This window comes from Podarcis pityusensis (assembly GCF_964106645.2).
Source record: "Podarcis pityusensis genome assembly, chromosome: 8".
Taxonomy (NCBI): domain Eukaryota; kingdom Metazoa; phylum Chordata; class Lepidosauria; order Squamata; family Lacertidae; genus Podarcis; species Podarcis pityusensis.
The window spans coordinates 73,316,145-73,328,500 of NC_138033.1; the positions used below are offsets into that span (position 1 = coordinate 73,316,145).

The window sequence follows — 12,356 nt, forward strand, 5'->3', positions numbered from 1 at the left end:
TCCAAACACAAGTGGAACATATCAGCAGGCCACAAGGGAGACCACAAGGTTTTGCAGAAGGACAAAAATATTCCCAAGTACCGCCCTATCAGTCATTTAAGATCCACTAAGGGATGCCCTGGTTGTTATTCTCCATTTAGCTTCTGCTGGGTAAGCGATGATGAAAGGCAGGGCATTCTCAGCAGTGGCCCCTCTGATTACGAAACTCTCTCCTAAATCACATCCTTTTGCTGCCCCCCATGTTGGCGTCACTTAGGCACAAGCAAGGTGAACATATGATCTTTTCACCTATATACCTTTGAAATGTAACCAGCCTTTTTGCCAGCACTGTTGCTTTGTATATGTAGTTTCAGTGTTGTTAACCTTTTTTTCTGTATCGTGTGACCTATGAGATACAGTATTGCCAACTGCTCTGTGCTCCTATAGCTCAGTGGCAGAGCCTCTGTTTTGCATGCAGAAGGTCCCAGGTTCATCTGCAGGTAGGGCTAGGAGAGACTTCCTGTCTGTTTTAAACCCTGGAGAGCCATTGCCAGTCAGTATTTACAATACAGAACATAGCTAGATGGCCCTAATGGTCTGAGCTGGTATAAGGTGCCTTCCTATGTTCCTGTGTCTGTCCTTCCTATGGAAAGGGGCTTCTTTTTCCAGTGCAGCAAGATCTCCCATATATTTTAGTCTCAACTTCCTTTTCCACTCTCAAAGGGAGAAATTGATCACTTCTACATTCGGGGGGGGGGGGCTACAGTTTCCTTAGAACAGGGGTCAGAAAGCTTTTTCAGCAGGGGGCCGGTCCACTGTCCCTCAGACCTTGGTGAGGCTGGACTATATTTTGTGGGGGGAAATGAACGAATTCCTATGCCCCACAAATAACCCAGAGATGCATTTTAAATAAAAGCACACATTCTACTCATGTAAAAACACCAGACAGGCCCCACAAATAATCCAGAGATTCATTTTAAATAAAAGCACACATTCTACTCATGTGAAATCGCGGGCCGGATTTAGAAGGCGATTGGGCCAGATCCGGCCCTCGGGCCTTAGTTTGCCTACCCATGCCTTTTAGAAGATCCACGTCTTAGCCCCACACAAGCCCTGGGAACTGTAGTTTCTTAAGAGTGCTGGGAACTGTAGCTCTGCAAGGGGTAAACAGTTCCCGGGATTCTTTGGGTATGGAAGGGATATGCTTTGAATGCGTGTTGTGCACAGCAGTCACTACGTCTCTCAAGCTCTACTTTGGGCGAGTCCCCACCGTTCCCTATCACTCGTGCAACAGTCCCTAGGGACCTCTAAATATCTCAGAGAGCCTGCGGTGGGTGCGAGAAAAGACACGTCCGCGCGCGCGCACATAACTCCAAGCTGTGAAATTCAACGGTGCAACATTTCCCCGGAATCGGTTTGTGTGTGTGTGTGTGTGTGTGTGTGTGCGCGCGCAAACGCGCCCGCCCGCTTCGTGCCCTGTTCAAAGCCCGATTCCGTTTCTTTCCCTCCGCTCGCCGGGCCCGTGAACCTAAAGATCAACCGGGGCCGGCTTCCCTTCCAGTCTCCTCCTCCTCTTTCTTCCTCCTCCTCTTTGCTACTGTTGCATTTTGGGAGAGGAAGTGCCCGGACCACGTTGCTGCCGCTGGGAGCGGACGGAGGCGCGAGCGCAAAGCATGGCCGCTTCCAGCAAGAGGTGAGTGTGGCTTGGCAGCCAGGTAGCCTCGCAGGCGTTTAACAGAGCTAGCTCTTTTTCTAGAAGATGCATGATATCATAGAATGGTAGAGTTGGAAGGGATCCCCGAGGGTCATCGAGCCCAAATCCTTAAGCAATGCAGGAATCTCATCACGCGGTCCCGCCTCCATTTTGAAACCGGACCGGTCCCACCTTAGCTTTGCTCCAAAGATACCTCCCAGCTGTCCCCTTGGAGGGTTTGCATGGTTTGCGGTAATTCGGGCTATGGAGAAAGAGAGTAATGGAAGTTCTCATTCATTTCCCCTGCGCGTGTTTGCGGATTTCCCTAAATCGTGGGGGCTGCAAGGAACACCTGGGAAGTTAATGGAACAATTTCTCATTTTCTAATCCCTGGATCTGTTTTTATTGGAATTGGTTACTTGCGTGTCTTCATGATCAGTGTTTATGGGGTTGTTTATATCGTGTGTTTTAATTATAGGTGCTCATATTTTAATCTTTATGTAATTGGGTTTTTATACTTCGCTTAGGAATCTGCTTTGGCCTTAAGTAGATATACTGTACAGATAAATTAATAACAACAATAACAATAATAATAATACAAGTAATATACTTTTTTTTTTTAAAGTGGGAAATTCATGTCATTGAACACAGTAGGAATTATGTTCTTCTTTTCCTGAGAAACAGTACTGAACTATATGGGCCATTGGCCTGACCCAGCAGACTTCTTACTAGGTTTCATGGTGGGTTACAGCAATTAACACGCAATGTTAAAAACGGTTTAAAACAACTTACAATCACCTTGAGGTATTCAGGGTCCTGGGCCACATAAGGTTTTATAGGTCAAAACCAGCCCTTTGAATTGAACCCAGAAACTAATCTGATACAATTACTAAACGATAATAAAAATAACTTCAAGTCACAATGCATAAAACACCACAAAACATGCAAAACCATGTAGAAGGATCAAATTGAGAAACAAGGATTCATAACTTATAAAATTATTGTTTTGAAATATCCTTGAATTTCTCTCTTCCCAGCTGCTTCTGCTGTACTCAAAAGTCATGGTTTGGGAAAGGCTTCTAGCTAGGGCTGAAAGGTGGGGCAGGGCAGGTGGAAAAAGCCATTGCCTGATGAACAGCAGAATGTCTCTCTCCCCTCACAGTTCTTTAAATTTGTTAGTTGCTTTCTCTTGCCCAAAGCAACCCAAAGTGACTTACAAACAAACAAACAGACAGAAAAAACCCCCTATAGATGCATTGAAACCAATTGTTGTTATAGACATAATTTAAACAAATACGTTTAATTAATAAATAATGATCAGTAGTTAGTGCAGTCAGACCATTACAACTGAAAGAATGGGGGTAAGAAAGTCCTCTGTTTGCCCAGGCTTGTGGCCATTCAATCCTGAGCTATGGTCCTTGGTTGATGCTCTTGACATCTGAAAGGCAGATTTTTCCAGCGATGTTCACACCTCTCTTGTTTTTTGAAACTCTGTTTTTTGTCTTTTGTTTACCCATTTTGTCCCTTGCCTCCCTGGGAACAGAAAACTCGCTGAGCTGAGTGTGGATGAGTTCCTGACTTCCGGATTTGATTCTGACGCGGATGACGAGTTGCAGGAGGAAGCCTTGAATTCCAGAGAGGATGGGTTTCATAAAAAGCTCAGCCAGAATGGGAAGGCCCCCGTCAAGAAGAAAGGGGGGCTAAAATTGAAAGCCGTGGAAAAGTAAGAGAGGAAAACATTCCTTGTTTTTAGAATTTTCTAAAATGCTTTTCATAACATTTTGAAATGTACAAAACAAACCGCAGAAAATACTTTTTTTGTTTTAAAAACATTTGAAATACAGTGAAGTACAGTGCATTAGAGTAATAGTTTTAGCTAATTTTTATTTTATATATTTCATCTTTGTAAAGCGCTTGGAGACTCTTGTAGTTTGAGGGTATATGAGTTGTTCAAATAAAAAATACAATAAATGATATCCAACTACAGTTTACTCAGAGCTTCCCCCCCCCCCATAATGTTTTGTTTTTTCATTTTATAATGTATATACAGTGGTACCTTGGGTTAAGTACTTAATTCGTTCCGGAGGTCCGTTCTTAACTTGAAACTGTTCTTAACCTGAAGCACCACTTTAGCTAATGGGGCCTCCTGCTGCTGCCGCGCCGCCGGAGCACGATTTCTGTTCTCATCCTGAAGCAAAGTTCTTAACCCGAGGTACTATTTCTGGGTTAGCGGATTCTGTAACCTGAAGCGTATGTAACCCGAGGTACCACTGTAAAACAGAGAGCAAATACAGCAACAGATGAAAATTAGAAGATGAAAAACAAATCTATAAAATAGGCATGTAGAATGAGTGCAGTTGCACATGGGTAAAAAAAAAAAAAAACCCAAGTAAAGACTTATCAGCGTTATCAGTTTATCAAATATAGTTCCAGATTTGCCAGCCTTGTGAGAAGAGTCGTCTTGAAAATGATGGTTCTGCTGTATATGTAATGAAAGAACACCAAGTCATAAAAAGTGTCTGGTGGTTCTAGCCCTTGTTATAATGGAGAAAATTATGCATAATTTTCTCCATTATAACTATACCTTGGAAGTCAAACAGAATCCGTTCCAGAAGTCCATTCGACTTCCAAAACGTTTGGAAACCAAAGCGCGGCTTCTGATTGGCTGCAGGAAGCTCCTGCATCCAGTTGGAAGCTGTGGAAGCCCCATTGGACATTCGGCTTCCAAAAATAGTTCGCAAACCGGAACACTCACTTCTGGGTTTGCAGCATTTGGGAGCCAAAGCATTCGAGAACTAAGCTGTTTGAAAACCAAGGTACGACTATATTCAGATGTACTTAGAGGGGACCCATTGAAATTAAAAAAAGATAGGGAAAAGACGAATAAGAGGTGACATGACAAGATTATAAAATTATGCATGGCATGGAGAAAGTGGGTAGAGGAAATACTTTCTGCCTCTCCCATAACAGTAGAACTCGTGGACATGCAGTGAAGCTGAATCTTGGAAGGTTCAGGGCAGATTTTTAAAAAGTACTCCATGCAGCACATAGACTATGGAACTTGATCTCCCTGGAGGCGATGATGGTCTCCAACTTTAAAAGAGGATTAGAGAAAGTCATGGAGATTGAGGCTGTCGTTGGCTTCTAGCCACAATGACTGTGCTCTTTCTGCGCAGTTAGAGGCAGGAGAGAACTGCTGTGTTTGGGTCTTGCTTGCAAGTTTCCTATAAGCCTCTGGTTGGCTGCTGTGAGAACAGGATGCTGGACTAGATGGGCCTTTGGCCTGATCAGCAGCCAGGCTCTTCTTAAATTAGTTACAATTTCTTTTTTTTTTTTTTTTTGCTTTTATGATTTTATTGAATTCCAACTCATTATACATTTTATCCATTATACAACAAATCATATCCGTTTTAGACTTCCTTCAACGTCACTGACATTCTTTCATAGTTATCCTTTTGGTACACATTCCATTCTTCCATATTGCCATTTACACCTCCCTTCCCTCATTATTTCTATTAAACAATATTCATAAATTCTTTACAGAGCCTCTTTAAAACCCGCCAGCGTTGTATTTGCACCATAGTTATTTTCCAGATAACACACAAATTTCTCCCAGTCCTTTATAAATTTTTGGTCTTTAGTATATCTGATTTTCCCTGTTAATTTGTCCAGTTCTGCATATTCTATTAATTTTGCTCTCCACTCTTCTACCCTTGGAATTTCCTCCTGCTTCCACCTCTGAGCCAATACGATTCTGGCAGCTGTTACAGCATACTGGAAAAGTTTGCAATCTTTCCTTCTAATGTCCTTCCCTACAACACCTAATAAAAAAGCCTCTGGCCTTTTCACAAAGGTATACCTTAACATCTTCTTCATCTCATTATAGATCTCATCCCAGAAGCTTTTTACTTTCTTACATTCCCACCACTGGTGGAAGAATGTCCCTTCTTTGCATTTACATTTCCAGCATTTGTTATCTACCTTATACATCTTTGCCAATCTTACAGGTGACAGGTACCATCTGTAGAGCATTTTCATCATATTTTCCTTCAATAACGTGCAGGCCGTAAATTTTATGTTCTCTTTCCACAACCTTTCCCAATCCTCCAGTTGAATATTATATCCTAAGTCCCTTGCCCACTGTACCATCACTGACTTCACCTCCTCATCTTTCGTGTGCCACTCTAACATTATTTTATACATCTTTGATAGATTTTTAAATTAGTTATTTATTATTTCCTTTTGGAAGGTTGATTCTTTTTCTGCATACCCCCTTTCCTTCAACTCTTTTTTAAACATTTCGTTTATCTGGAAGTAGTGTAGCCAATCATATGTTAATGCTTTAACTTGGTCGTATGATTTCATTTTCCACTTCCCTCCTTCATTGGTAACCATTTCTCCATATGTTCCCCACTTTCCTCTCATGTTAGTTTTCTTAACACACATTATTTCTAACGGGGATAACCAATGTGGGACTTTTGGTTCTAGTATATTTTTATATCTATCCCAAACCTCTATTAGTGCTCCTCTAAAAATGTGATTTCCAAATCCCTTATGTACTCTCTTTTTGTCACACCATAGGTACGCGTGCCACCCAAATTTGTTATTGAACCCTTCCAAATCTAATAATTCTTTGTTTTCCAATTTTACCCATTCTTTTAACCAGCACAGGCATGCTGCCTCATAATACAATCTCATGTCTGGTAGTGCGAAGCCTCCTCTCTCCTTTGCATCTGTCAATAACTTAAATTTAATTCTAGGCTTCTTTCCTTCCCAGACATATCTTGAAATCGCCTTTTGCCATTCCCCGAAAATTTTTGTACCTTTTAGTATGGGTAAAGTTTGAAATAAAAATAACAACTTAGGAAGCACCATCATTTTTACCATTGATATTCTTCCCCATAGTGATAGTTTCAATCTATTCCAAACCTCTAAATCCCTCTTTATTCCTTTCCACATAGGGATATAATTATATTGGTATAAATCTATATTCTTATCCGAGAGCCAAATTCCCAAGTATTTAACCTTTTTGACTACCTCTATCTCCGTTTGTTGTTTTAATAATTCAATTTTATCTTGGTCCATATTTTTAACTATCATTTTGGTCTTCCTCTTATTCAATCTAAATCCTGCTAATTTTCCAAATTGTTCCATCTCATCCAAAATTTCTTTTGTACTTTCTATAGGTTCTTCCAGAGTCACAACCACGTCATCCGCGAAGGCCTTAACTTTATATTCATTTATACCTAATATCACCCCTTTGATTTGCTTATTTTGTCTTATTGCATTTAATAAAACTTCCAGGACCACTATAAATAGCAATGGCGAAAGCGGACAACCCTGCCTTGTTCCTTTAGATATTTTAATATCTTCCGTGATGATGTTATTTATAATCAACCTAGCTTTCTGTTCTGTATAGATTGCTTCGATACCATTAAAAAATTCATGACCCACTTCCATAGCCTCCAAATTTTTCAACATAAATTCCCAGATCACATTATCGAAGGCTTTCTCTGCATCTACGAATATTAAGCTTGCTGGTTTATCACACCTATCGGACAAATATTCAATAACATTGACTATATTTCTTATATTGTTCCTTAATTGTCTGCCCGGTAGGAAACCTTCTTGGTCTTTATGTATGATTTTTACTAATATCTTTTTTAATCTCTTAGCTAGGATTCCTGTGAAGATCTTATAATCTGTGTTCAGTAACGAGATAGGTCTATAATTCTTAATTTGGGTTAAGTCCGAATCTTGTTTTGGTATTATTGTAATAAATGCCTCTTTCCATGTTCCTGGAATGTCCTTTTCTTTTAAAATGTTGTTCATTACTTCTACCAACGGGGCCATCAACGTATCTCTCATCTCTTTATAATAGCTAGATGTAAGTCCATCCGGACCTGGTGTTTTCCCTCTTTTTAATTCTTTTATGACTTCTTCTACTTCCTCTTTACATATTGGGGCATTCAGTTGTTCCCTTTGATCTGTTGGGATCTTTCTCACCATCTTCTCTTTCAAATATCTTTCTATTTTCTTCTTGTTATTCTTTTCTTTATTCTTATATAGTTGTCTGTAAAAATCTAAAAATCTTTTCCTAATTTCTTTCGGGTCTGTTATTTCTTCTCCATTTACCTCAATTTTATTAATTGTACTTTGTTCTTTCCTTTTCTTAGCCTGCCAGGCCAACCATTTTCCTGATTTATTGGCAAACTCAAAGTTTTTTTGTCTTAGCCTTTTGATATTCCATTCAACCTCTTTATTTATTAACATCGCAAATTGGGTTTGGAGAATCTTTATTTCCTGTAGTATCTTCTCATTGTTAGGTTTTTTTATCAATTTTTGTTCCTTATTCATAATCTGTTCTAAGATCTCTTTTGTCTTTTTTTCTTTGTTGTTTCTTTTCCATACATTCTGCTGAATAAAGAGGCCCCTCATCACTGCCTTACTTGCATCCCACACCACACTCGTTTTTGTCCCTTTATCCATATTATCCCTGAAGTAATTATCTAGATTTTTTTGTGCTTTTTCGACGAACTTTTGGTCGTCCCATATGTTATCATTCAACCTCCACCTAAAAGTTCGCTCTTCAAAACCTTTTAGCTCCATTTCTATTGGGTTATGGTCCGAAATCACCTTAGCCTGTATTTCAATTTTTTGAATTCTTGGAGTTAGCTCATTTGATACCCATATTTGATCTATTCTTGACATTGATTGGTTCGACTCTGAGTGGTATGTGAATTGCTTCTCTAGAGGATGTCTGAGCCTCCAAATATCTACTAAGTTACAATTCTTTGTCATCGAAAAGAATGTTTTAGGTAATTTCCCTTCTTTATTCTTCGTTCTTCTCAATCTGTCCATTTCTATTGAAACCACACCGTTCATATCCCCCATTATTATGATTTTTTGGTCCATGTATTCAAATAATTTCTCCTCTAATAATCTGAAGAATTCCGTCTTGTTCCCGTTTGGTGAGTAGATCCCAACGATTATCAATTTTTCACCTTGCCACTTAATTTGAACCATTATGATTCTGCCTTCTTCATCCTTAAATAATTGGTGAGATTCAATTTTATTTTTAATATATAATACAACACCTCTTTTTTTCTCTTTATTCGAGGATATAAATTCATTCCCTAACCTTTTATTTATCAAAATTTTCCTGTGCTTTTTAATCACGTGCGTTTCTTGTAAACATATGATGTCTAAATTTTTCTTTTTTAACATATGTTCGATCTTGTTCCGTTTTTTCTTATCATTCATCCCATTCACGTTCCAGTTCCATAGTTTTAACGTCATTCTTCTTATCACTGTTTAGATTTGAGTTTTACCTTATAGTCTTTCTATCTCTTCTCCTTCTTCGTCTTCTTCCTCTTCTTCTGATTCTCTCCCAACGTGGTGTTCTTCTTCTTCTTCTCTTAATTCGAATTCCTCCCTTAAATTTAATCCTCCTTCTGCCCCTTTAGCCTCTTCCTCTCCCCCTTGGAGCTCTTTATATCTCCTTGTAAATTTTCCAATTTCCTCCGGACTAGTTAATCTTCTTTTTACCCCTTTATAAAAAAACGAGACTCCTTCCGGAAATTCCCATCTAAAATCGATCTTATTTTTCTTAAGCAGTTGCACCAGTGGTTTATAAGCTTCTCTTCGTTTCAACAACCTTATTGGAATATCTTTAAAGATAATTATATAATTCCCATCAATATATAATCTCTTCTCTCTATTCCTTTGCAAAATCTGATTCCTCATCTCTCTATCTTTAAATGTTATTAAGCAATCACCTGGGAATTTCTTTACTGTTCTTGATCTTATTTTCATTCTGAATGCATTTTGTACTGTTTTTACCACTTCTTCCTCCGATAACTCCATCCACTGCGCAATTTCTTTTACCAATCTTTCTTTTATATTTTCATTTTGTATTTCCGGTACTTGCCTCAATCTCAAATTCACTTCTCTCTGTTTTAGTTCATTCATTGCGATAGAGTCTTTTATTTCTTCCTGTATTTTGTTTACCGTAAATTTCGCTCTATAACACGCAGATTTTTTCTCCTAAAAAGTAAGGGGAAATGTCTGTGCGTGTTATTGAGCGAATGTGTGGACCCTGGAGCTGACTCGCCGGAGCGCAGGGGCAAAATAGGCAAAAATCAAGCAAAAAAAAGATCGGGCGGGCGGGCGGAGGGAAGGGGGAAGGCGGAAGCTTTCCTGCATTCTGCCTCAGGGTCTTACTGCCCACCCGCTTCTGTTGCTGCGTTTGCTCAAACTCAACAAAGAGCAGGGAATCCCCTGCCCTCCTGGCAAGCAGAGGGTTAAGGAAAGGATCGAGTCCTTCCTTCTAATTCTTTCCTAGTCACACTGCGTGCAGGCTCCAGCCCACCACTTCCTCCTCTCCGTGCTCTAGGGACTCGCAGGCAGCCGAAAAGCAAAAGCATGCAGGTGGGAGAGAGAGAGAGAGAGAGAGGGCTGGCTTGGGTGGGGGGGGGGACTTTTGCTTTACAATGGTAGGTTTCTCATTTCTTTTCCAAAAGCAGAGAGCCCTGCCCCCAGGCCCCCTCCAAATTACAGCTTCTCCAAGCAATGTACTGCTGGAGGGAGACAGTATGCTTGTTTGGAAGAGAAACCCTGCTTCCCTGCTCGTAAGTAACAGCAGGCTGGATTGCAGAGTGAGACATGGAAATCTCTGGATTTATATGCTGTATATCAAATATCTTAATCTATACTTTCTACACGCGGCTGGTAAATCAGAATCTCCTGAGCCAGGAGGATTACAGCATCTCTCCTCTCCCCTTCATTAAAAGCCTAATACTCTTCTTTGAAGTATAACGTGAGAATGTTTTTTATATATTTTTTTAAAGTTCTTTTCCTCATTGTGCGCTATACACTGATAATTGCTGCCACAATAACAATTGATTGAAAATGGAATTTAGTCTCCCCCCCCCCATAGAGAGCTGTTCTTCAAACGTTTAGCCTTAATACAGTGGCTGATGTAATACCCTTCTGCTTCACTAGGCATTTTATATAGGGACATTAAAATTGATTTTCTACATCTTGGCAGATGAAAAAAAGTGTGTTACATGCCCTATTGCCCAAAAGTGTGCAAGCACAGAGCAAAGGTTGCAGTGACAGAGGTGGCCAAAAAAGAAATACCGTAAATAAAAAAGAAATCATACTTCGTATATCCTGTCTGGCTTGGGGGGGGGGGCTTTTGCTTTCCTTCCCTCCCCATTTAAAACGTGGTGACAAAGCACGGATCCACATGGATCCTCAGGATTTTTGCACTGGGTCACCCCAAATTCACCATCAGATCACATTACATGTCCATGGCTACAGTCTGTACCAAAAAAATCACGCACCCACTGTTGCCTGGGGCTGCAATGGTGCAAAAACGTGGTTACAAAGCATGGATCCACATGGATCCTCAGGATTTTTGCATTGGGCTACTCCAAACTCACTGTCAGATCACATGTCTGTGGCCACAGCATGAACCACAAAAATCATACACCCACTGTTTCATTTAGAATATTTTTTTTCTTGTTTTCCTCCTCTAAAAACTACGTGCGTGTTATGGTCTGGTGCGTGTTATAGAGCGAAAAATACGGTAAATCTGCAATCTCCTTTTTCATCTTCTCTTCTTCCCGTTTCATCTCTCTCATTTCATGTTTTGTCTTTTTAAGTCCCTCGTCCACTCTCTTTGAGACCTCTTTAATCTGCCCTTTTAATTCACTAACTGTCTCCTCAATCTTTTTATCCATTTTCCCAATTTTATTATCAACCTGTTCTAATTTTGTCTCCAAATTTTTTTCGCTCTGTTTAATTTCTGCAAACATCTTCAATATTTCTGTTCTGAAATCTGTTTCCTGTTTTGAAGCTCTTCTATCTGTTGGGGTCCCCCCCTCTACCCCCTTTTTTTGTGTATGCGACATTTCCTCAACTATCAAATATCAGATATCCAAAAAATTAAACTATACAGTTTCTAGACAATTCCCAACTAGTAACAATTACTATTATCATTAAATATCAATGAAATGTCCATCAAAAACTGACAATACTAACTTAAAAGAAAGAAGGGTTATGATTTACAGATTTTTTAACAGTTCGCCTTCAAAATCATATATTTAGATTTTGTCTCGTCCTCCACAGGTTGAAGAAGCTTAGTTGTTAATCTGTATTCTTCTTGCCCCCGTTCGGGCTAATCCAGTCAGAACATTTATTAAACTGTCTCTGATTTGAGGGTCTATAAGAGCTCCAAAAACAATTATCTTTAAATTGGTAGTCCAAAAGTACTCCAGAGGACAAATGTAGAGAATATAAAGTCCAAACTCCAGAAGACAAAGATAGTGAATATAAAGTCAAATTGTAATTTCCAATATGTTCAAGTTCCACATTCCAAATTCCAAACTATCTGTAATTATCTATATTTATTTTATTTATCCCTTAGAAGCAAATTTGTCCCTTAGAAATGGGTTTCTATAGTAAATAATTCCTGAAGGATTTTCCGTTAGGAGCTGAAGAGATTTCTTAAAGACGATTTTTCTTTCTTTCACAGTCTTAGATTACCTCTACGGAGGTTTCTTACTTTAAATAATAATGCTTAATTTGAACCACTAGAGGGAGTCCAACCTTACCAAATTTTAGAGTAGTTCTTAAATGGCTTCCCTACTCCAACAGTTCTCTTTAAAGTCCAATTTTC

General features: G+C 39.4%; 1 protein-coding gene across 3 annotated transcripts in view; it reads left to right on the forward strand.

Moving 5' to 3' along the window:
- The window catches only part of NOC2L (NOC2 like nucleolar associated transcriptional repressor), an 85,987-nt gene that overhangs the window by 4,843 nt on the left and 68,788 nt on the right, over positions 1–12,356 (forward strand). For 2 of the 3 annotated variants that reach the window (XM_081016080.1, XM_081016081.1), the window contains exon 2: positions 3,216–3,395. In XM_081016080.1, the coding sequence (XP_080872206.1) occupies positions 3,216–3,395 (180 nt within the window). Of the gene's footprint in view, positions 1–1,519; positions 1,673–3,215; positions 3,396–12,356 lie in introns of those variants that run through there. The other variant, XM_081016082.1, reaches the window with a different exon arrangement.